Consider the following 25,767-nt stretch of genomic DNA (forward strand, 5'->3'; position numbering starts at 1 on the left):
GGGAATGTCCCGCTCTGCCTTTCCTGCACCCTGGCAGGCAAGCCAAGCCAAGCCGTGCCTCTTCAGCTGGCTCATGGAAGGGCTGCTTGGGGACTTGGGGCAGAGCCCGGGCCACTTGCCCTAACTGAGGATGCTCTCCACTATGGGCCCAGTTTAGCTAACAGCACCCCCGTAATTACACCCACATCTCTTTTAACAGATGCCTGTGGGTCCCAGGGGCCCACCCTCACCTGCCAAAAATAGCAGCAGAGCAGCGTGTGGGACCTGCAGCCTCCCTTGGGGAGGGGGGAGGTGGTGTGGCTGCACCTGCCCTGTGCTGAGGAGCCCACGGGTTCCTGTCCCGTGGCCTTAGGAAGCCCTGCAGCTGCAGCTCCTTCCGCACGTGGGGGGAACTGGGGTGCCCATATCTTCCCACAGCCCCCCAAGAGCCGCAGTCGGCGCCAGGGACCGGAGCATGGTGCTCACCTTCGCCCTCCACCTCCTGGGCAGCTCTGCTTTGCTCCTGGCCACTATGGCTGGGGCTCAAGGTAAGGGAGACCAGCAGGTCTGCACCCCTGGGACCTTCCTCCCATGGACCTCCTCTTCCTCATCACTGCTCCTCTCCTTGCTGATCCTCTTGCTTTTCCCTGAAGAGGTAGGTAGGAGTCCTGTGCTGGTCCCAGGTGGATCTTGGCATGCCAGACCCTGAGCATCACAGAATGATGGAAGGCTCTTGAGATGGCACTGGGGCCGCCCTGTGTCCTTCAGTGGCCGGGGGAAAGGGAGTTACAACCTTGCTGCAGGAGGGTATGGAGAATCTTTCATAACCCATCTAGCTTCTCGTAACAAGGGGCTTGACCTATGTCTTTAAACTGCCAAAGTAAAGCTGGTTATGGATACAGCACCTTACGGCAGTGAGACAAGGAGCTTGTTCCAGTAATAAGTTGTGTTCAAGATCTGTCAAGTTGAAACTTGCTGTGATAAACAGAAATGTGTTGGAATGAGGCAGGAGAGTAAAATGGCAAACAAGACTGTGCTGTTGGGCATGTTCGCTTTGAAAGCCCATGGGCACAAAAGCTTGGCAGGTAGCCCGACATGCCCTTTTGTTTGGGACAGGATAGCAAAAAACCTACAGAGATCGGCTCCATCACTGCAGTATGGTTTTGTTTACCCCTTCCCATCTTGTAAGCACGGGTGCTGTGACCTGGCGGCCCTGGCAAGGTTTCAGAAGTGTTTTGGTACTGTATGGAGAAGACTTCCCTATATCCTCAATCATGTTAATTATTCACTGGCATCTTGGGAGACCAAAGGCTGTGGTAGCTCAGTGGCAGGCTAGGAGTCAAGCATCAGTGGCTGCAAAGAGTTGGGTTATATTTCTTAAAAAAAGGGGAAAAAAAAGAAATATCACTAAGGTAACACGTTGCAAAAAGGTTATACTTCTGTTATACTTAATTTTCTGTATGTCCAGCTGATGTATGTGCATTTGGCTCGCCAGCCTTGTGGAAGTAGCTGTCATTGCTCACATGTGCTGCTTGATGCCAGAGAGCTGTGGCTCTCGGCTGAGCCAGGCTCAGAGCTGTGGGAAGGCTGCGAAGGGTGCAGCAGAGACCAGAGCTGGGCTGCACCAGAGCTGCTCAGCAGGGAGGAACAGAGCTGTGGCCCTTTACTCAGTAACCCAAAGGATATTACCAGCGAGAGGCGTTTGTTTACCTTCTTTCTACATTTTCCTATCTAGTGCAAATGTTTGCCTAGTGAACAAAAAGCTATTTCCCTGCAGGTTTGTTTCTGAACGCCTGCCTGGCCGCCTCTCTGCATGCCTGCCTCTCTGTCTCTCTCTTTCTGCGGGGGTTCAATGCAAACAGCCCCCAGGTACCCCTGGAAGCACACCAGCAGGTTCACAGCCTGGTCCCTTGTAAGATGCATTTTGCCCTTGCTGGCATGGATCTGTTCCTGCACGGTCACGGCAGTGCCATGGGTAGTGTGGCACAGCACCCCAGCCCACACTGTGCACCCTGGCCATGTGCCCCGGGTAGCACAGATCCCTGGACTGCAGTTAAGTTGGTCCTGGATGGTCCTGCCAACGTTTCCCTGGGTTGGATTGGACCCAGGGGATGTGCTTCCCAGCCTGTGGGTTAGAAGCATGCAGAAGGGCCATGAAAAGCTCTTGACCTTATCAGGCGACTGATGTGAAATCCTGGACGCCCATTTCTTGCCAGCTGAGGAAGCAGTGGGGTCCCCAAGCAGCGCAGGGAGGAGTCCCTCAGCCCAGGGGCAGCCATCCCAGCTGCAGCCTCCGCTGCATCCCTTTGCTGAGGGATAACTGGCTGCACGGACACCATCAACACACGACCATCACAGGCAGGAACAGCTTGAGAGCTGTGTAGGTAAACGTTTTATTTCTCTCCCTTTTCCAGCTACCCGATGCCCGTTCCCACACATCCAACGTGGGAAGAGAGTACCCACTACTCGTCCTTTCTACAGGACTGGGGACACCGTAAGCTTCGTGTGCAACACAGGGTATACCTTGCAGGGCTCCCACACAAGCACGTGCCAAGCCAACTTCACATGGAGCCCACCTCTGCCAGTGTGCATGAAGGGCAAGTGTCCCAGCGCGGCGCCAAGCTCCTCTTGTGTCCTCTCAAGTTCAGTGGGAAAGCAGAGCTGGGATGCGTCTGTCCTCCTCGCTTCTCTTCTCAAACCAAAGTGCTGCCAGCTTGGCTCTGAGGGACACAAATGGCTTGGGAGAAGTGATCTGGGGTGGGACACAGGGATGGCTGCAGCCTGCCCTGTCTTGGGCTCTGAGCGGGATGGGGAGAAGTTAACCCTGGGGCTGAGCTGCTCTGTAGCAGGAGGCTGTAAACTCCCCAGCACGGTCAGCAGCCAGAGGCCAGCTGTGCCCAGGGGGATTTCTGTCACTCCACTTCTGGTCAGATGTGGGACATTTTCATCTTCCTCCTGGAACGGGAAGTAATCATAACTTCTCGCTGTTCTTGCTGCTTCCATGCCCACATGCACCTTCTGCCAAATCCCATGATGTGCCTGTCAGCTCTCCTGTCGGGACTGTCATTATTAATAGTCATTTCCTCCAGCTGCAATGCAACTGTAATCTTAATGCTGCTGTACCTTTGGTTAAGTAACACTTCGGTCCAGCAAATGGAACAAAGACCGAACAGAGCTCAGGACATTACCCTGGTATTACCCAAACATTCCCAGTAGCACCCAAAATGGCAAAGACCTGACTCATAGGGGAATTTCTTTTTCTTTTCCAGAGGTGATGTGCCCTCGGCCACCGAACATTGCCAACGGGCTGCACAGTGGACAGACTTTGAACAAGTTTTCCCGGGGACTGACGATATACTATGGCTGCAAGGATGGCTACGAGCTGGTCGGGAACATGTCCATCTACTGCATGGAGGCAGGGGTGTGGAGCCGGCCCCTGCCCCGCTGCGAAGGTGGGTGGATGCTTCATTGCTCGCTGTGGGGCTGGCGGAAAGGATACTGGATGTCCCGTAGGAACAGTGCAGACAGGCTTACAGCGGTGGGGAGAAGGGAGAGGGCTGTGTGTGCAAGATCTGGCCCATGCATTGAAGTTTAAAGGATGCTGTCCACGTTCCCCACAGCAATCGGCTGTGAGATACCTGAGGTGCAGAACGGGAAGATCTATGGGCTGCAGAGCACCTACAAAGCTGGGGAGACTCTTCACTTTGACTGCATCTCTGGTTATGCCACAGACGGCAGCTATGAGACTCAGTGCCAGCCTGGGGGGACCTGGAATCCACCGGTGCCCACCTGTGAGAAGGGTGAGTGCAGGTGCCCGCTGCTTCCCCAAGGGTAGCCCTGCCCGGCCGGGTGCTCCTTGCAGCAGGAACAGCGTGTGCAGGCAGAGCCGCCCCTGGGATGGGCTTTAACCCATCAGTGCAGCATCGCACCAACTCCCTTCCCCTTGCGTGTTGCTCTCTTGCTGACTTAGGACCTTCTGTCTCCCTCTTGCAGTCCGACCATGCCCTCCACCTCTGGAAATCACCAATGGAAATCACAGTGGCCAGGGCAAATCAGTTTTTACTGCAGGAATGCGTGTAACATACACCTGCAACCCCAGCTACCACCTGGTTGGAAATCCTGTTGTGTTTTGCAGAGCATCAGGGAACTGGAGCCAGCCCAGCCCTCGCTGTGAAGGTATGTCTGTGGTCTGTCCCCTCAGGTGAGAAGCTGCTAGTGTGGCTTTGAGCACAGGGGAATCCCTGACGGGTTGCCACTGAGACCTTCAGTGAGGGATTAAATTCACCTTTAATGAAGTATACAGTTTTATAATATGTAAGGAATACGCTTACATCCCTGAATCCAGAGCTAGGTGTTTCTGTAACTGTGGCTGCATGGGCCATAACTCTTGTGCTGGGGGTGGATGCTGGTGACCCCACAGTACATATCCAGGAACTGGCACATTACTTGATGTGAGATCCAGTGCAAAGGGGTGTCCAGAGCCAGCTCCCTCCTCCCAGTGCTCCAGCAGCTGCCCGGCTGCAGCACACCCAGGGAGAACCAGCTGGTGACAGCGCAGGTGAGCAGGCAGGGGCATGGCGTGTGACACAGCCTTCGGGGGCAGACCAGCTGGATTTGTATGAATCAATTCAACGTTCTTTGTACAGAAAAGTCAGTGGAGAGACAGGGCACCCAAAGGCTGGCTGTCAGGGCAGAGCCGGCAGTACCTGAGGTGCGAGTCCTCTGCCCTTCGCCTTTCCCCATGTCTGATGTGCAGGAGGTGTCAGCTGAGCTGTCTCTCAGGCATTGGTTGTCCCAGACACTCTCATGGGCTTTTCCTCTCCCCCTCCAGAGGTGATGTGCCCTCGGCCACCGAACATTGCCAACGGGCTGCACAGAGAACAGACTTTGAACAAGTTTTCCCGGGGAGTAATGGTTTACTATGGCTGCAAGGATGGCTACGAGCTGGTCGGGAACATGTCCATCTACTGCATGGAGGCAGGGGTGTGGAGCCAGCCCCTGCCCCGCTGCGAAGGTGGGTGGATGCTTCATTGCTCGCTGTGGGGCTGGCGGAAAGGATACTGGATGTCCCATAGGAACAGTGCAGACAGGCTTACAGCGGTGAGGAGAAGGGAGAGGGCTGTGTGTGCAAGATCTGGCCCATACATTGAAGTTTAAAGGATGCTGTCCACGTTCCCCACAGCAATCGGCTGTGAGATACCTGAGGTGCAGAACGGGAAGATCTATGGGCTGCAGAGCACCTACAAAGCTGGGGAGACTCTTCACTTTGACTGCATCTCTGGTTATGCCACAGACGGCAGCTATGAGACTCAGTGCCAGCCTGGGGGGACCTGGAATCCACCGGTGCCCACCTGTGAGAAGGGTGAGTGCAGGTGCCCGCTGCTTCCCCAAGGGTAGCCCTGCCCGGCCGGGTGCTCCTTGCAGCAGGAACAGCGTGTGCAGGCAGAGCCGCCCCTGGGATGGGCTTTAACCCATCAGTGCAGCATCGCACCAACTCCCTTCCCCTTGCGTGTTGCTCTCTTGCTGACTTAGGACCTTCTGTCTCCCTCTTGCAGTCCGACCATGCCCCATGCCTCCAAGGCTCCACAATGGAAATCACAACGGCCAGGGCAAAGCTTTTTTTTCTGCAGGAATGCATGTAACATACACCTGCGATCCTGGCTACTACCTGGTTGGAAATCCTGTTGTGTTTTGCAAAGCATCAGGGAACTGGAGCCAGCCCAGCCCTCGCTGTGAAGGTGTGTCTGTGGTCTGTCCCCTCGGGTGAGAAGCTCTTAGTGTGGCTCTGAGCACAGGGGAGACCCTGACCGTTGCAACCAGATCCTCAGAGAAGGTTAATCCCATGTAAAGTGTTGCATGGTACAAATTAATGTCAGGCCCTTCTGTTGTGAAGGCGGGGGTGGGGAGGTTTACGTAGATGTCAAGTTGTTGTTGCAATATTAACAGCCTGTGCGTTTTTTGTTTTGTTTTGTTCCGACTCCTTTTGCCCATCACTTCTGCACATCACCATTTCCAGTGACTGTCTGCATAAATCCAGATGTACAGAACGGAAGGCAAATTGGTGGTCAAGGACTTATCTCTGCACCTGGGCAAATGGTGACATTTCAGTGTCATGATGGCTACAGCCTGCAAGGCAGTGCTGAAGTCTTCTGCCAGGAGGATGGCAGCTGGGACCCTCCTGCTCCCATCTGCAATAGAATGCACCATTACCTGGAGTTCTCAAACAGGCCGAAACTTCCAGGTAAACGGCGACATAGCTGCCTTGAGGTACACTACTATTTTCTGTCCCCTAACCCTGTTATAAAAATGTGGTGAAACCCTCTGAGTGGAAGATTTAAGTATATCCTGGGAATAAGAACCAGATCCTCTGGAATCCTTTGGGAAAATAGGTTGTGTTTGTTTAATGATGGCTACATTAATCAAAATAAATGATTTTGCAAAGCAAACCAAACGCCTTTCCTCATAACTGTGTTCTTTCTGTGCTTGCACCCGGCATGCCTGTCCTGCCTGATTCTCACGTCTGTTTTCTTTTTTAATAGGTGGTTGTGGTGCTCCTACAAGGTTACACTTTGCTGAGCTAAATGAGGAGCACAAAAATGAGATTGATTTTTCTGTTGGGAAGACTGTGCAATACACTTGCCGACCTGGATATGCTAAACACCCAGGAATGTCACCTACTATTACATGCCTTGAGAGCGGAGTGTGGTCAGAAGCACTAGAGTTCTGTAAAAGTGAATAGCTCCTTGATTTGGTGTCTGTTGTTCAAGAAGGAATAGGCGCTAGGTTCTGTCCATGCTGCAAAAACCTTAACCTTATTCTGGTGGTCAAATAGTATGTGACTAGTAAAGCCATGTAACTTTATGCTGTTTGAAACCCATTTGGGGGGTAACTGGAAATGTGGACAGATGACTGGAGTAATAGTTGCATCTGTTGTGCCATGGTATAGACAGAAACATAAAATGAGGGTTTTCTTCTCCCCCAGGAAAACAATGCAATCATCCTGGTGAACCTGTGAATGGGAAAATTGTTTTCCTAACAGATCTCCTGTTTGGGTCAACAGTGTTCTACAGCTGTGAAGAAGGGTAAGTCCTGGTTTTGGCTATTGCTTAAAACAGCAGGGAGAGACATTTTCGGTAAGTCTCCCCTTTTTCCTCCTATTCATTCACTCCCAATAAATAGATATATTAATAGATGTATTAATAATAAATTGATTCTATACAGAAGCCACTGTACGGAGTTCTGTACCTATATAACACATAAGGTGTTCGCTATCTTATGTTTACATGTATATAGTGTGAAACGGGTCAGGCAGAGCGAGGAAGGGAACTTCTTCAGGGCCACAGCTTTGCTGCCAGCAGGGCTGCTCAGACTGTCCGAGGCGGTTGGAAGGTGATAGTAACTCAGACTGACATGACCTGGGATGAACGTTCAATCCTTTTAACACCAGGCACAGGTTAATTGGACGATCCAGCAGACAATGTGGGATTTTTGGTGGACGTGTTGAATGGAGTGGTGACATTCCCACTTGTCAGCGTAAGTAGCTTACGACGCCGGGGGTGTGCATGGATTTGGTAAATATTTTCCAGCAGAGACTGCCAAATCTGTCCAATCAAAGCTTTCATGGGGAATTTCTCTGCTCTGTGGGCATGAAAAATATCAGAAGGTTTTGAAGTCGTACAAACATGTTCTGGGAAAAGGTACAAGGTCTCAAAGCTTAATGGATTGTAGAAAGCAATGCCTCAGCTGGAGCTTTTTCAGCAGTACTTAGGTGTCCTGTCTCTAACATCACAAGCCTGTTGCAGGAGAGGAAGGGAAACATTCAGCTTAAGGGTTGTTATTGTTAGACTCAGAGAGAGCAAGGCTCACCCCTAAGGAGGGGCAAAGCTCTTTGGGAGGGCCAGAAGTGGAATCCCAAAGTCCCAAACCGCGGGCTTTCTCTTTCACTCCAAGTACAGACAACTGGTGTGTACCCAGAGAGCTGCTGTGCTGCACCTCAGCAATCACACCTGGGTGTTTCTCTGCTGATTTATTAGTGTTGTTGATTAGGTGACAGTTTTGTGATGAAGAAAGAAACATTTACTGGCACATTCTGGGATTTTAAAGCATATTACAGATTCTCCAGGTATGTGTTAACCTAAGGTGACATACAGATTGCTGCCTGTGCGTGCCTTTGCACTCTGTGCAGCTGAAAAATCAGGATTATACACAGGCAATGCAAAATAGATATTGCCTTTTTTATTTCTTAAACAGTGAAGAAGATAAAGCATCTAAGTGTTTCCTCCATAGAGGTTTGTCTTACTGGTCTGCTTTCTAACGGTCATAGAAATTGCTGGCCAGGGCGATGGGATCCGGCTGCCTACAAGGCCTCACCGAGAAGGTCACATCATTGCAGTTACTCTGTCTCTAGGACGGGTGTTTATGCACCACAGACTGAGGGATTTCAAGTACTTTGGTGCTGCTTTTGAATTTAGAAGCCTTGTTCTGCACCTCCACAGGTATCCCCTGTAAGCCACCTCCGGACATTCCCAATGGGAAGCACACAGGCAGGCTGCTGGATGAATTCCACTATGGCACATCTGTAACATACACCTGCAACCCTGGGTACCCGCTGCACGGAGAGCCCTCCATCTACTGCACCACCCAGGATGGGAAAAACGGCGTGTGGAGTGGGCCCCCCCCGCAGTGCGGAGGTAGAGTTGTGTGTGCACACGCAAAAACTCCGATGCAATCCTCTCAGCTCTACTGCTTCATATTCAGAAAGGCTAGGAAACCTCCAGACAATTGCACTCCTTGCCTGAGTGCCCGCTAGGGCAGGATTTGCGAGGGCTGATTTGCAGCTGAGGCCAGGCAGAGGGGAGGAGGCTGGAGGGCCACCCCACCACCTCCAGCATTTCCAGCCTCACCTTTCAGCTTGAGTCTCTCCTTCAACGTTTGACTTCGCTGGATGCAGGCAGTACATCATCTAAGGCAAAATTATTTTCAGGCTTGTGTCTTAAAGGGCATTGCAACCCTAAGTGGCTTTGCAGCTGCACAGGCACTGTTTAAGTGCCTGTTTTGAGGACCGGCACTTCTTTTCCAGAGGCAAGATGTCCCGTCCCGCAGGTCCGCAATGGGCGAGTAGTGTCTCCTAGGACTACCTACACACACAAGGACACCGTTGCCTTTGAGTGTGAGCCAGGCTATGTTCTACGAGGCCACAGAGTGGTACGATGCCAACTAAATAACACCTGGGAGCCACCTGTACCAGTCTGCGAGCAGGGCAAGTGTTCAAACAGTGCTCGGAAAGTTAACCTTCCCCCTGCTCTCCCTTAACCTTCTCCCTGCTCTCCCAAATCTGCTTGGTTTTGACTCCTTTAACAACTGGGCTGGCTTATCTTTCTTGGTAGATGGCTGCAATGCACCTACCAGACTGATGTTTGCTGAGCTGAAGAAGCCATACAGCAACCAGACTGTCTTTCCCGTGGGGAGGACGGTGGAATACGTGTGCCGGCCTGGGTACGCCCGGCACCCAGGGATGCCGCCAGTCATTACATGCCTCAGGAATCGGACGTGGTCTATGGCACTGGAGTTCTGTAAAAGTAAGTCCTGCAAGTGCTAAAAATCCTGAAGTGTCAGGCTTGGCTGGATTTCCACATTTTTCTAGCTTTATGAGTTTCCTTATGCAGTCTGGTCTGTGTTAGCATCCCTGGCTGGGATGTGAGTGAGCAGCGGAGGGTTAACGGTGGCTGGCATTCCCTTCTAGGGAAACAATGTGCTAACCCAGGGGATCCGGAGAATGGCAGAGCTGTTGTCCTGACAGACCTCCTCTTCGGGTCCAAAGTTAATTACACTTGTAACAAAGGGTGAGTTTGCAACTAGCTGAATTCAAGTGCCAAGTGAGTGAAGCAGATTTTCAGCTTTACATGAAGGAAGCTATGTCCCAAGTCAGAATCCTTGGCTGCCTCTTACAAGGGTTGTAAAGAAATCTCAAGTCCCTTAATGTAAATTAATAAATCCTTCTGTGTGACTCCAGGTACAAGTTGGTTGGAGGTTCTCAGAGGACATGCGAGGTATCTGGTGCACATGTCTCATGGAGTGGTGATGCTCCTGTCTGCCAAAGTAAGTAGGCCACAACAAAAGGTCCTTGGAGATGGCTTGGAAGAGAGTGGCACATCTTTCAACACAAAGATTTTATTGCAACAAATTTGTCAAGTCACTGTATGTGTAAAATCTTCCCTTTTTCTTTTCATTCTGTTTTGGTTTTGCATGCTTCTGAACATGTTTCCAAAGGTCTTTTATTTATCCTGGTCTGAACTGGGAAAACCATTAACATTTTAAACTCTCTGTTACTGGGATAAGTATTTCTCACTGGTCATGTAGGAATGGTGTGGTCAGTCTCTCTCTGCATGTGTCACCAATGGTTATGGAAAGGGAGGTAAGAATTGTCCCACCACCTCCAGACATGGGCAGCAAGGAAGTGATTCACAGGAGGGCACAAGTTTTCCTTCCCACATATGATTTTTTTTTTTCCATACAAGGTTTGTCTCTGGATAATTTGGGTCACTGTGTCCAGAAAGCATCACTGCTGAGATGGGTTCATCCCCGTCGGTTCCCTTCCTGGGAAGCGTGTGTGTCCTGCAGACCCCAGGCGCTGCTGCAGCAATGATGCTAAAAGCCACCTTGTACGCACCCGCAGGCATCGTCTGCGATCCTCCTCCGGACATCCCCCACGGGAGACACAGTGGGCACCTGATGGACACATTCTCCTACGCGGACGTGGTCGTCTACACCTGCGACTCGGGCCACTTGCTGGCTGGGGAGTCCTCCATCTTCTGCACCACGGCAGACGGGGAGCACGGCGTGTGGAGCGGGCCGCCGCCGCAGTGCGGAGGTAGGGCTCTGCCGTGCGTGGGCGTCATCCCCACTGGAGACGTTTGCTTGTGAGTGGCAGAAGGACTGATTGTGGTTGCAGTGGGGGCTGCACCCACGGATAGGAAGACACATAACATGACAGACATTTCTTCAAATAACTTAATCGGATTGTCTTCTGCCTTTGGTTTTTGAAGATTGAGTTTTTCAATATTTTTTTCTTGTCCTGTCCATATTTCTTATCTGCCTTTCCTTCTCCTTTGCAGAGGTGAGATGTCCTCCCCCTCCAGGCATCGCCAATGGGAAGCACAGTGGCCAGCTCTCGGACACCCACCTCCCAGGCTCGACTGTGCAGTACAGCTGCAGGGACGGCTACTCCCTCGTTGGGAACGCTTCCATTAGCTGCACAGCTGAGGGAATGTGGAGCCGGCCCCAGCCCCGATGTGAAGGTGTGTTTGTGTTGGCTTTTTTTATCTTTCCTTGGGCCCTGTCTTCCTTCTTGGCTCTTGGTCTCATCGCTACAGACCAGATCTCCAGTGAGAGGCAGAGCCCAAAGGTCCCACAGGCAGGAGCAGCTCCATCTGCCTCTGTGGACTTCTCTTTCTGTCCTCAGTAAGGGCAGACTCTCAGGAGCAGGTGAATAATGGTATTTTGTGTAAGCATAAGAGTCAATAATGTTGATATGCCCATGACAGTGATGGCAAAGTTCAGCAGCAGGTACTGCCCTTGGTCACTGTCCCTCCACACCCAGGATGGGCTTCATACCCCCAGCAGTGCCTCGTGCTCTTCACTTCCAGCAACCGGCTGCAAAAGACCAGAGATCGAGAATGGAAGAACGTCTGGGCTGGAGACCATGTACAGGCTCGCAGACATCGTTGTCTTCGAATGTGATTTTGGTTATGCCTTGAAGGGCTCTCAAGAGTCTCAGTGCCAGTTTGGGGGCACATGGGACCCTCCTGTCCCCATCTGTGAAAAGAGTAAGTGTAAATGAGGTGGTGGGTGGCAGCTGATTCCTTCTGAACCACTGTGTGAGTGCACCTGGCAGGGTGCAACTGCCTCACACTGGAGGTAAAGAGGCCACTCTCCAGGACTGGAAGGGACAAACACACACATATCTGTCGTCCTGTCTGGATAATCCCCATTCAGGCATCGGAACAGGCTGCCCGGGGAAGTGGTGGAGTCACCATCCCTGGAGGTATTTCAAAGACATGTAGATGTGGCATGTAGGGACATGGTTTAGTGGTGGAATTGCAGTGTGAGGTGAATGGTTGGGCTCAATGATCCTAAAGGCCTTTTCCAACCTAAACAATTCTATGATTCAGACCCTTGTTCTGTAGGGCTTTCATCTCTTTAAATGGATCCACAGAGAAACAGTGAGTCAGGCTGACGTCTGATCTTGTTTACAACCCAGAAGGGACAGAGCAAACTCTTAGGACCACAGATAGAAACTAACCACTGTAAATGCCTAAACAGGGAGAGATGATCATTCTTGATGTCAATAAGCTCAAAAAACATGAAGGCTGGAAGGTAAGTGAGGGTAGGATGGAAACATAGTTCAAACAGTGACAACCCTAGTTATTTGGGAAAAGTTAATGGGAAAGACAGACAGAAAGAAAGAAGTTAAAAGGCTGCCTTACCCCACAGTTGGTGTTTGTGGCACCAGCTCTTCACCAGTTATGACTTTTCCCCCTCCTTGTAGTGCTGCAGTGTCCTTCCCCTCCAAATATCAAAAATGGCCAGCATGACAGCAAGGATGTGAAAGCGTTCATTCCTGGAACATCAGTGAAGTACTACTGTGACCCGGGGTATGTCCTCACTGGGAAAACAACCGTTTCTTGTTTGACATCTGGAACCTGGAGCATCCCTTACCCCCGCTGTGAAGGTGAGCTGTCAGTGCTGTTACTCACAGTGAGAAGGACGACCATTGTGGTCGCACAGCCTTCCCTGGATTTTGACCTTGCAAAAACAAAAGGGGAAACCCCAGCTCTGTCAGCCGCTTCCCTAGCCCATGCTCTGCTGCTTTTCACTTCCAGTGATCACCTGCACAAGCCCCAGCATGCAGGATGGAGAAGTGGCTGGAGGAAAGAGAGCTGTGTACCATCCTGGGGCCAGCATCACCTTCCAGTGCCACCCGGGCTACATGCTGCAGGGCAGCCATGAAGCCAAGTGCCAGCCCGATGGCCGTTGGGTGCCTGCTGTCCCCACCTGCAAGCCAGGTGAGCATGGGCACATGGTGGTTTAGAAGGAGGATGCTTAGGGCCATTCTTGCCCTGGAGGGGCCCTGAGGTCATGCTCTCTGCCTCACTGACATTGCTTCAGGTGCAACAGTCTTGCCATGTTAGCTGTGCTCTGTTGGCAAAATCACTAAAATGCCATTCTCTGCTCCTGCCCTGTTAGTGCTGCCTTGTCCTGCACCTCCCACCATCGCCCATGCCACACACAGCGCAGAGCTTGGGGCAAACTTCACCAGCGGCATGTCCGTGAACTACAGCTGCCAGCCTGGCTTCTCCCTCTTCGGAGACCCCTCTGTCTGGTGCACGGCCTCGGGGAGCTGGAGCCGCCCGTACCCACGCTGCACAGGTGGGGCCAGCTGCAGCTCCCCGTGCACCCGTGGCTGGCTGAGCATCCGTCCCGTGCTCGGCTGACCCTGGAGCAGGCAAACCTGCCAACCTGCAGCATTGGCATGGGGAGGGGGGAGGTGAACCCACACACCCAAAGACTCCCCTGGGTCTAAGTGTGCTTCCAGCACATGCAGGAGCTATGTGCATTTTGGTGGCATTGGGAATAACCTAGTGAACTGCTAAAGCCCATGGTTTCCTGCAAGGAGACAATCTTGAGTGTTCTGATTTCTGAAGTGGCAAATTCTGCACTCTACAGCCTGAAGACGACACGCTGCACCAGTGTAGGATGTGCAGAGTGGAAACATGAAACTAGCTAAACTGTTTGTTAGTTTGGTTTTTTTGGGGGGTGGGGGTGGCTGTTTTAGTCTACTTTTTTTTTAAGAGCATATAAATTAGGTGTGTGTCTCTCTATGTAAAGTAAGAGTTTATGTAAGCAAACGTCAGAATACATAGAAGAGATATTAATACCTTGGGGTTTGTAACAGTGCCTACCAATGTACTTGTTTCTCTTTAGCTGCATTTCACAGCCAGGACATATTCTTCATGTGCATTTTGTTCCTTGGCAGCTGGCTGTGGGACACCAACAACGTTATTGTTTGCTGAGTTAAACAAGGAACATAAAAATCAGACTGAGTTTCCTGTTGGGAAGACTGTGAAGTACACTTGTAGGCCTGGATATGTGAAACATCCACAAATATCACCAACTATTACGTGTCTTGAAAATCAAACATGGTCTGAAGCCCAGGAGTTTTGCAAGCGTATGTTTTGCAGATACTTCTAGTTTGTTTAAATTTCAGTGTGATGAATGAAGCCTTGTCATTCTTCTTTTCAGTTCCCTCCTTTATGGGGTTTGCGAAAACTCTTAGAATTAGTGGCCCTTTTCTTATAGCATTGAGTTAAAGAAGCTTAAAATCAGGTCTTTTTTTACCCAGGGAGAAAGTGTGATCATCCAGGAGAACCAGAGAACGGCAGAGTTATCATTACAACAGATCTCTTCTTCGGATCAACAGTGAATTACACCTGCAATGAAGGGTGAGCCCCAGCCAAGCTCCTGCTCCTCACTGAGATGAAATCAGCAATGCTTCTGCTCTCCTTGCAACCCGTAGGCAATGCATGTCTCCCCAGAGAGACCAGGGGTTGTGGCTCTGAGCTCAGAGCACACCGGCATTGCCTGCAGAAGGTGATGCTGGAGGAGAAACTGGAGTTCTCAGGTGCTAAGAGAAAACAGAAATCATCCAAATGATCAGGGAAAACCTCAGCATCCTTTGGGTAGTTTAAAAAAGTTTGGGCACTAAAGCAATTCTCATATTCACAATGGTCTATTTCTAGTCTGATTTCTAGTCCAAATATTTGGACCGAGAATTTGGAGAAGGGGATTTATTTATAATTTTTTAAGTGCCAATTAGAGGGCATGACTACCTGAGTCTGGTTCTGTGGAGCATATGAGGTGAAAAGGGGTTTCATTTTGGAAGCTCTGGCTTAAACCAGCAATTTAAGTGGACATTTCTAGAGGGCAGAAGGAAGAGGAGAAGGCATGACAGCTCCCTGAGGCTGCCTGTGCCAGCTGAGGGGACCTGGGGGGGAAGTTCCCCACATGAGCTAAGGTTCAGCGCTCTAAAATGGCAGTATTAGACAACAACTAAGGTAATACTTGGTGGCTGTGGGAGATGCAATGTTCAACGACAGTCCTGTAGTGACAAAAGTGACTTTGTTTGACCCCAGGCACAGGCTGGTGGGAGTGTCCCAGCGGCACTGTGTGATTTCAAGCTCTGGGCCACGAGTGAGGTGGAGCGGCGATGTTCCCATCTGCCAGAGTAAGTACATTGGGTTAGGAGCTGAACAGACTGGTACGAAACCAAACACGGCACAAAGTGACGCAGATCGGTGCTTTCCTTGGGAAAGATCTTCCAAGGCAAAGACAAAAAGCATCACTGCTGAGATGGGTTCATCCCCGTCGGTTCCCTTCCTGGGAAGCGTGTGTGTCCTGCAGACCCCAGGCGCTGCTGCAGCAATGATGCTAAAAGCCACCTTGTACGCACCCGCAGGCATCGTCTGCGATCCTCCTCCGGACATCCCCCACGGGAGACACAGTGGGCACCTGATGGACACATTCTCCTACGCGGACGTGGTCGTCTACACCTGCGACTCGGGCCACTTGCTGGCTGGGGAGTCCTCCATCTTCTGCACCACGGCAGACGGGGAGCACGGCGTGTGGAGCGGGCCGCCGCCGCAGTGCGGAGGTAGGGCTCTGCCGTGCGTGGGCGTCATCCCCGCCGGCAAGGCTGCAGGCAGGGCAAGGTGCACACAGGGACGTACAGCAGTCCTGGGGATGAATGCACAGAAATAAATGCTCCAAAGTTGAGAGAGCTGAAGCATCTGGATAGACTGGCAGTGAGCAGCAGCCGAGGGATGCCTGTCTGAGACTTCCCTGTCTCACAGGCTGGCAGCTCAGCTGCAATATTCCTTTGATCCAAGTCATTCATTTTTCCATAATCCTCTTCTTTTCTCACTAGTGACATGACTATGGTTTTGCCCTCTCCCCCCAGTCTCGCAGTGCTCTCACCCTCCAGCCGTCACCAATGGAAAGCACAGTGGCCAAGCCACAACAGTTTTCGTCAGCGGCATGTCTGTGAGCTACACCTGTGATCCTGGCTACGTTCTTGTTGGAGAGGCACAGCTTAACTGTACTTCTTCTGGAGCTTGGAGTGTCCCTGCCCCTCAGTGCGAAGGTGCATTCACCTGCCTTTGTCACTTGTGGATATGCCAGTGATACAAAGGGATTACGGGAGGAAAGAAGGGGAGAAAAGTGAAAATCCACATGCATGTACTTAGACTCAGTTGTCTAGTGCTAAATAGGAAAACAAACCAGACAACCCATATGCTCATTCATCCTGTTCTCAGTGAAGATTTCCTTCCCTGTAGGGCGGCTGTGTCCCTCCCCATCACCAATTGACCACGGCCAGCATGATGGCAAGGATGTGAAAGTGTTCGTCCCTGGAAAGTCTGTAAATTACAGCTGTGACCCTGGCTATTCTCTTATTGGCAAAACAGCTCTATACTGTACGGTCAATGGAACCTGGAGCATCCCTTATCCCCGGTGCGAAGGTAAGCTGTGAATGGTGTTGCCCATAGTGAAAAGGGGGACCATCACAGTCACACGTCTTTCCTGAATTTTCATAGGATCACAGAACCATTAAATAGTTTGGGTTGGAAGGGACCTGACAGACCATCTAATTCCCACCCCCTGCCACAGGCAGGGACACCTGCCACCAGCCCAGGTTGCTCCCAGCCCTGTCCAACCTGGTCCTGAACCCTTCCAGGGATGGGGCACCCACAGCGGCTCTGGGCACCCTGTGCCAGCACCTCACCGCCCTCACAGCAAAGAATTTCCTCCTGATATCTCATCTAAATCTCCCGTCTTTCAGTTTAAAGCCATTCTCCCTTGTCCTGTCACTACACACCCTTGTAAAAAGTCCCTCTCCAGCTTTTTTGTTGGCCCCTTTAGGTACTGGAAGCTGCTCTAGGGTCTCCCCGGAGCCTTCTCTGCTCCAGGCTTTGTGCGTGCATCCTTCCTGCATGCTACGTGTCCATGCCTCTTTGTCATTTTGTTTTGTCCTCTCTCTTTAGTGCTGCAATGCCCTTCACCTCCAAATATTGAAAAAGGAAATCACAACAGCCAGGACATGGAAGTTTTCACTACTGGAATGGTTGTAAATTACAGCTGTGACCCTGGCTACAGCCTCCTGGGAGAGGCATCAATTTACTGCACTGACTCGGGAAACTGGAGCCTCCCTCTTCCCCGGTGTGCAGGTACACAGTGGTTCCAAGATGGGACTTGTGGACAGTCTTGGGATTTCTGCCATTGAAAGCCTGTAGGACTTGTCCTTTCCTTTACTGTTTCCAACATTTTGAATCCTTCAGTCCTTCCCCTTTGTTTTGAGTTTTGCTTGTAAACTCACATCTATGCATACTCAACATACATTTTAAAACAACTTTGTTTATTTGATATCCCCTGTGTTTGCTTTCCTGATAGGTGGCTGTGGTGCACCTCCAAACTTAACCTTTGCTGAGCTAACTGAGGAATACAAAAATCTGATGGAGTTTCGTGTTGGGGACACTGTGCGATACAGATGCCAGCTGGGATACATGAGTCACCTTGGAGTACCCCCGACTCTGACTTGCCTCAAAAACCACACGTGGTCTGAAGCGCTAGAGTTCTGTAAAAGTGAATAGCTCAATCAGTTTGGTGTTGGTTGTTGAAAATAGTCTAAGTTACATTTGTGGGTTTCCTAAAGCAATTCTTTAAAACATGATTCATACATGGCTTCACTAGTCACATAATTTGGGCAGCTATTGGTCTTTTTAAAATCACATCTTTATTGGTGTCTGAATGTGGACAGATCCTTAAGATACCTTCTCATAGTGCATTACAAAACTGCAAGAGAGGAGTTTAAACTCAGCCTTGTTCTTTCCCAGGGAAGCAATGTAAATACCCAGAAACACCAAAGAATGGCAGAGTTGTTGTTCTGACAGATCTCCTTTTTGAGTCAACGGTGAGCTACACGTGTGAAGAAGGGTGAGTCCCACGCTGCCTTTGCTGACTCCATTTCTGAGCTTGGTGTTGGGCAACTTACAGTAGAAGGTCACAGCCCGCTCCTCTGCATGGCCGTTCTCCAACAGCAAGCCAGAATTTGTATTTTGGTTCTGGTTATGCCATAGTTACCTGCTCGGGAAAGGGAGAAGCGTCTCTCATTTTTCCCTGATTTCCCTGAGCTCAACAGATTATTTTGCAAACTTCAGTTTCAGCCTGCCTTCTCAGACAGCCACCCAGCAGGAGCTGAGAGTGCAAGCAAGCATGTGCCACAAGGATGCTCCAGCAGTTTGGAAATCACTTGCGTCCAAGTCCTGATTTAGCACCTGACCAATCTAACCCAGAATAATTTGGGATCATTGCTGTTCTTCTTGGATCTAGGAAGAAGGAACTTGGTGTCCTTCCTTCCCATGTGTCAAACCAACAGAAACACCTCAGTGACCAGCCAGAATGAGGAGGCTGCAGATGGACACCTCTGGGAGTAGTGTCAGAATGGGAGTACAAAATCCAAGCTGAATGACTCGGTACCAACTGATATTTCTTTCTTTGTAACTCCAGGCATCGACTGGTTGGACAGTCTCACAGGCGATGTGAGATTTTTGGACCAGATGTTGCATGGAGTGGCGTTCTTCCCATTTGTCAGAGTAAGTAGGTCACCACTAGACCTGGCCCAGAATTGCCAAATTAAGTCCTTAAAATTAAAAAGTGGCCTTTCCTTAAAATAAATAGAACCTTGAGAAATAAGATTTTTTTTTAAAGCCTAATATGCTTCTAGGATTGTTTTGTTTTGCTTGGTTGGATGGTTTCTTCTAAAAATCTTCCAGATGGTAGCTTTTGATCTTTCACAGTTAGGTAGACTGAAGAGTTGTGAGATGCCTGCAGGGGTGTGTCCCTTTTCTTTCATAAACATGAATAATGAATTAAGGAACAAATGTGTCTTGCAGTAGAAGAGTGGGTTATTAAGTAAAATTGAACTGGGATCTTCCAAATACTGTACTGTGACCCAAACCACAAGGCTGTTTTGCAGGGTTTGATCACTGCAATTAGTCTTCCCTTCAGACGTAATTGCTTTGGAAGGCATAAACTTGGTATAGTAAAGCAGTCATGAGAATGACTAAAAGGACTTCAGGATTTCTACACCGTTTAATATATTTATTGGAATGTATTTGCATTATTCTGTTTATAGGCACAAAACTATGTTTTTATATAGAATAATGTGGTAAACCTATGGTACCTGTAGGAACTGAAAAGCCCTCAGTTCTTGAAATTATTTTCCTGTGAGGCTCCAAGTACTGCCTGTGAAACTCCTCTGAGCAGTGGCACGTCAATGATGGACTTTATATATGCATCAATTACAGCACACATATAGCTCCCTCTTTGAGATAATGAATTTATTTTTCAGAGGTGGTATGTCCAGTCCCAGAGATCCAGAATGGGAGAGTATCTGCTCTTAAAAATCACTACACATACAAAGATACTGTTAGCTTTAAGTGTCGTAAAGGCTTCACCTTGCGAGGCCGTCGCACGTCCCAGTGCCAAGCAGATGAAACGTGGGATCCACCCATACCAGCCTGTGAGCAGGGTAAGTGTCAGCACTCTCACTTGTTAGCACTGCAGATTCCTCCCCTACTGGTCCTACCCACTCACTGAAGCCAAAGTTAGCTTTACTTTTCCTGTTCGCTCCAACTACTTTAAGGAGAAAACAGAAATTGTTTCCTTTATTTATGCCTCTCTTCTCACACAGGAGATGACCCAGGTTTTGGGTAATGCTGTAAGTATAAGCAAGATTTGCACTTTTCTCACCCTACTTGTTGCAATCAATAATCCACATTCTCTTCATTTCCTGAAAGTGAAAATTGGTAGTTTGAAAATTTGGTGGTTTGAAAGCAGGACACTGACTATCAGAGGGGAGTGAACTTTTTGCTGGAAATGTAAAGGCAGGATGAGGGAAAGTTGTGTATTGTATTTGTTCAATCAATATATATTTTAAACTCTTAATGCTGCATCTAGATGGAGTGGCAGAGCACTATCATCATCCCGATACCAAACCAAAACCAGGTAGGTTAAAAGATTTCCTGAACACTAACTCGTCCTCCCAACTTGACCTGCTTTTTGCAGGGAAGAGGGGTAATTGCACTTTTTTACTGTCTTCTTATCACCTTTTTTACAATTGAACATCACCTTCTCACCCTCTCCCTTTTCACTTTCAGTAGTGAAGTGTCTGCCTCCTCCAAGCATTCCTAACGGGGAACACAGCAGTCGTTTCTCAGACACTTTTGATGTAGGAGCTCTTGTGCGCTACCGCTGCAAACACGGCTTCTCTCTCATTGGGAATAAGTCTGTTCGTTGCACAACAGACGGAGTCTGGAGCCATCCGACTCCTCGCTGTGAAGGTATGTTTGTGCTCTTTCCACTGAACCGTCTCAGCTTTCTAAATGTATTCAGCATGTAGTGATATTTGCCTAAGGACTTGCTGAAACAAGCTGTTGCTTCAATAAACTCCACCGCTAAAAAAAGAATGAGGTCTCTGTGGACTCTACCCCACTCAAGTTTTGCAGTCTGAAGGGTTCTTTATACTCTCACTTCACAGTTGGCTGTGTGAGCCCAAGAGTCGGGAATGAAAAAGCAATCTGAGAGACTCTCTGTAGGCCTGGAGACATCATCACAATTGAATGCAGCATTGCTAATGTCCCAAAAGACCTCCACAAGTCCCAGTCCCAGCCTAGGGACGCATGGGATCCTCCACTCCTCCTCTGTGAAAGAGGAAAGCATGTGTTATCTCTTCCGTGGGTGGCTATCCTTTTTGACCTTCTCACTCTTGGTACTGTGTTGTAAGATGTTTAGGAGGTGAGCGGAATCCAGAGTCTAGTTGTTCAGAACTGAAGATCCATCTGTCCTAATTTTTCCCATTCTTATTGCTGCAGTATCTGGTGCCTCAGTTTCTCAGTGTGAATGTCTTAAAAATGAGCTGAGGCCAGCTTTGCCAGCCATAAGGAATGTGTATAAATGTTGTAATAAGATGGTCTTATAATGGAAATTCCACACTTGTATATATGAACTAACCACTCTTCTTATCTGACATACCATGAGACATGATGGTGAAGTTTCCCGTCTTGCCTCTATGAGCTCTGTTTTGATCAGCACATCTCTCTTTTTAGTGCTGCGCTGTTCCAAGCCTACAGGTATCGCCCATGGGTCTTTCAGTGGCCCGGCAAAAGCGGTTTTCACTCCTGGAACATCTGTAAGCTACATCTGTGAGCCCGGCTTCTCTCTCATTGGGACAGCATCCATTTCTTGCACACAATCTGGAGCCTGGAGCCATCCTCCTCCGGTCTGTCAAGGTGTGTTTTTGTTGCAGAGAGCTAAGAAGAAAGGACATTTAACATGACTTGCCTTAGGGAAAGGTTTGTATAAGAACAAAATCTGAGACTTTTACTACAGAATGTGTGATAAGAACACGATCAAGTTTATACCCACTTCCAAAGCCTGATGGAGTTACAGGGTTACAAAATCAGTTTGTTGAGCCTAGGTGAAGAAATTAAAAGGGAACAATCAAAGCTGCAAAAGGTAGGGTGCCTTTGCTACCCTCTGGCAGTCCTTCAGGATCCTGATGCCAACACTGTTGTTTGTATCTCCCTGACTTTCCAGTTGTGAAGTGTCTCCATCCTCCAAACATCACCAACGGGAAGCTCAAAGCCAACATCTCAGACACTTTTTCCTACGGAGCATCTGTATCCTACAGCTGCAACCCTGGTTATTCACTTGTTGGGAATGCTTTCATCAACTGCACAGTGTCAGGAGCCTGGAGCCAGCCTCCTCAGTGCAAAGGTGTGTTTGTGCTTAATTTGCTCATGTTGTTTGGAATTCGTGGTGGCAGAATCAGAAGTGGGCTGAGGAGACATGCAGCCACGCTGACATACATTCTTTACTTTGGAAAAAATCAGATCTTCAGAGAGACATATGGAACAAAATCTAAGCAGTAAAATCTCCTGCAGCTAACACTGAATTCCATCCCCTTATTTTGCTTGGGAACCATAGTTCCCTTTCTATCATAGTTAGGCAGTCTTGACCTGTTAATTATGAATTTATGTACTCTTTGGGAAGAGTATGATATTATCATAAAGAAGCAGGATGGGAACCTCACACTAACAGTCAGAAAGATATGAGTACAATAGAGGCAATTCTGAAAGGCAGTTTTAACTCTTGTATGTTTTCCATTTCTGGTCTTGTTGCCACAAATGAGTTGTGTAATAATTTCCCTCCATTAAAAGCTTTTCATTTTTAGTAAAAGAGTAGCAACTTTTCCCCTTTCCTTTCCTTCCCTTTTTGTGTCTCTCACTCCCCAGTTATCACTAACAGGAATCAGGGGAAGTGATTAGTTCACAGGAGTTGCCTCTGATGGGTGTTTTGTAGGTTAAGTGTCAGCCTGACTATTACTCCCTTCTCGAAAAATGCCTCTGTGTCTGTGACTTGGCACTTCTGTGTAGCTCACTGGGAAGGTCAGTCCTCAGGCAAAGCTGACCAGAGGTGATTTCATGAATGTCACAAGATTCCTAGTGTGAGTGTTCCTGCGTGGAAAACTGGACATTCACTGGAATAAATTCATTACTACACAGGGAACTTCCTTGGTGGAGTTGTACTCACCTCAGTGACTCAAGAGTTGAAAGTGCTTGGGTAACAATGAGAGGAAATAACGTACCAAATGCTTATTTACATAAGTCAGAAGCTCTTTAAAGGAAGCAGTCTCACAGAAAACCTCTCCCTGCCATTCCACATTCTCATGGTTTTGAAGTGTCTTTAGCAACTATTATATGTGATAGCAAAAATAAATACTAAAAAAAACCCCATAAAACAAAGGGTAAAAGTCACATGTTGACCTCACCCCTTTGGTCTCCACTGAGAAACTTCTTCAGAATTCTTGGGCTTGGACTGTCAAAGGTGAGTAGATGCTTAAATTGAAGCAACTGACTCACTTCACTGAACTCAGTAGTGTAAGTATCTTAGACGGCTGGACTTTTTAATAAATTAATTCTTGATAAATAATATGGCTGGTGACATCTTTGAAAGGCAAGGGACTTCTACAGACTAGAAGTGGGTTATAGACAGTTGATTATAAAGCTCCCACAGAATCCTTCACTGCTACACCTTTCTTCTCCAAACGTTTTGTTAGCCCAGCATCAGAAAAATCTCTCTGGAAGGCTTCTCCCAAGGTATCCCCTACTGCACACAATTTTCCATCTGCCATATCAGTGTGGAGTAGCTGATCCGTACAAATATTCACTGTGGGAACGCAACACCCACCCTCTTCTGCAGCCACAAAGAAAGGATAAGAATTATTTCCTGGTTACATTCAGAAAGAATTCAAGAACAATATCTTAACCCACAGTTGTATTTCTCAAATTTTATGTTCCCTCTCATTAAATGTCCTTTTTTTGTAACTTCTGATTTCAGAGATGGGATGTATATTCCCAGTAGTTCAAGGTGTAAAGAAAGCCACAAAAGGAAATACTTATCGCTCTGGGACTAACATCACTCTTGAATGTGATGATGGTTACACTTTGGAAGGCATCGGTCAGATTCAGTGCCAAGAGGACTTCAGCTGGGACCCTCCTGTACCCACCTGTAAACTGAGTGAGTGAAATATGCATGAAGCAAAGATCAAACGGAAACATGCAAAAGCATTTCAAACATGCAAATGTTCTTTCTGTATTAAAAAAGGAAAGTATATAATGGTGTGGCTTTGAAGAGATCCTGTATTGTAGGCCTTAGCAGTGAAAATTTTAGCAATAAAGTGGTTGTCTACAATTCAGAAACACCGTATTTTGCTAGAATAGTTCGCTCATTTTTCGTTTTCTCTTCCTTTCAGCATCACGCAAGTCTGGTTCAGTAGGCCTAGGTAAGTAGCTTAGAAACGTTTTTGTGGCCAGGTTTTCAGCTTTACACAGTGGTCTTAGTGGCACCATTTCCCTCTGCTTACTTCAAAGATATGCCTCATTATGTCTTGTGCTGACAACAGTGAGAATAATATGTGCTCTTCTCTCTCAGGAGCTGCAGCTGCAGGAATCCTGCTTGTTCTGGGGGCAGGCATTGCCTGGAAAATTATTTCTAAGCAGAAGGAAGGGTAAGCAGTCTGCTGGATGTTCATCCATGTCCTTTGTTGACATGTCTCAAGTTTTATACACTTCATAAACCTGGAATATTTGCCTGAATATGCCTGGGCCTTGTAATTCTGTATCTTCAGCTCACACTTGCAAACTGTACAAGACACAGCAACCTGGAATCAATGGTGTGGTTGTTTTATTTCAAGGCGCTCTTCCTTAGAGAAAACCAACATGAGTGTTCTTTTACAAACCAATACAGTTCACTAATGTCTTCTTTTTCACTTAGCTATTATAATACATACGAAAACCACAGTTATGAAAACCCTCTGAACCAGACGTATTCATGTCTTCCATAGAAGGTATGGATTTATGTTCCTCAACATAAAATATCAGTTAAGAGCTGCAAACTTGACTAGAAAACTTCTTCCCCTGAATCTTCTAATAAGACGCTTTGTTTTGCTGGATGGAAGAGATTATTTTAAACATACTGGTTTTTTAAACATTCTATTTTTCTTTCTGACACCACCCTCAATATGTTTCCTTTTCCATAATCTGAATATAGACGGTCTTCATGGGTCAGACTTCCAGACTATGCCTTGCTTCTAACATAAAGCTGCTTTTGTTTTGTAAGGATTATGGCAGAGCTTGCTCTCTAGAAAGCTACCTTAACAGCAGTAGTGTCAGAAAAGGACACTGAACTGTGCCTTTGGGGTTTTTTGCTTGCTTTTACACTAACTGCAATGTCATTTTTACCTGCAGGTGAATCTACGTTCTATCTTTCTGTGCTGAATCTATTGCAGATAATGATAAATTTTCAGTTAGCAGCACTCTGAATGTCATCAGTTTTGTCTACAAAATGGCACCTGTAAACACTAGCTCTTTTGTTTTTTATTTTTATAAAGGCTGGTTTTAGACAATTCCTCTTTTAAAACTATTGCAGAAATTCTCTTCCTCCCTCTCTGAGTTACAATGTAATCGCTAGGCATCTGTGTGAAAACAGGAAAAGTCTTAATTTTGACACCGGGCTGTCATCTTTTTCCTAGGCTGGGCATCTGCGCCACCACTAACCAGGCATTATACTCATTCTCCACATATAGCTGCTGCAGGTTGCATGGAAGCATCGCTCATGCTGAGACTGAAATTCTGTGGAAAAGGCACTTTACAGTAAACTCAGCATTAATGCTCCTTCTGCTCCCACTGATTGATGCAAGGATCTAACAAAGCTCAAACTGCACGGAGTAAAGATGCTGCCTGAGGGACTTCTCTATGCTGCTGCCATCTGAGGAACATTTCCTTTCTTTATTTGCAAACCCTGTTATAAGCAAGATCCACAGAAGCATTCCTATGCATTCATGGAAGTCACAATTTGTTAAACCAAAGACTGTCTTAACAGCAACTGTGTTCACTTCTGCCCTGCCACATCATGGGACGCTGCTGTGTTTTCTTCCAGGAATGCTGATTTGTGGTGTTCCTCTATGGATGCTTAACCTAATAAAAGCTGAACGTGGGCCAGTAATTGCCTTAGGTTTTGTCTCTCCTTTTGTGTCCGCCTAGAGTTTTGAGTCTTTTTTTAACACTGCTCTGCTAACACTCGGATTGCCTGTCAAAGCAGCAGCCCTGCACACGG

The 25,767-nt window shown here is 48.2% G+C and overlaps 1 protein-coding gene across 1 annotated transcript; it reads left to right on the forward strand.

Moving 5' to 3' along the window:
- The first annotated feature begins 368 nt into the window (after positions 1–368).
- CR1 (complement C3b/C4b receptor 1 (Knops blood group)) lies at positions 369–25,664 on the forward strand. The gene is made up of 43 exons (XM_055819879.1): positions 369–527; positions 2,394–2,576; positions 3,249–3,431; positions 3,600–3,779; positions 3,973–4,155; positions 4,811–4,993; positions 5,162–5,341; positions 5,535–5,717; positions 5,996–6,220; positions 6,519–6,710; positions 6,962–7,061; positions 7,427–7,512; positions 8,475–8,669; positions 9,059–9,238; positions 9,366–9,557; positions 9,722–9,821; positions 9,992–10,077; positions 10,655–10,849; positions 11,094–11,276; positions 11,625–11,804; positions 12,527–12,709; positions 12,861–13,043; positions 13,225–13,407; positions 14,015–14,206; positions 14,381–14,480; positions 15,171–15,262; positions 15,494–15,688; positions 15,995–16,177; positions 16,371–16,553; positions 17,076–17,258; positions 17,482–17,673; positions 17,925–18,024; positions 18,598–18,683; positions 19,442–19,621; positions 20,050–20,097; positions 20,250–20,432; positions 21,198–21,380; positions 21,688–21,867; positions 23,491–23,670; positions 23,906–23,935; positions 24,085–24,160; positions 24,427–24,499; positions 25,184–25,664. Exons 1-42 carry the CDS (start codon positions 455–457, stop codon positions 24,494–24,496), a joined length of 6,447 nt encoding a protein of 2,148 aa, XP_055675854.1. The 5' UTR covers positions 369–454; the 3' UTR covers positions 24,497–24,499; positions 25,184–25,664.
- The last annotated feature ends 103 nt before the right edge of the window (positions 25,665–25,767 follow it).

Source organism: Falco peregrinus, chromosome 16, assembly GCF_023634155.1.
Source record: "Falco peregrinus isolate bFalPer1 chromosome 16, bFalPer1.pri, whole genome shotgun sequence".
In the NCBI taxonomy this organism is placed as follows: Eukaryota; Metazoa; Chordata; class Aves; order Falconiformes; family Falconidae; genus Falco; species Falco peregrinus.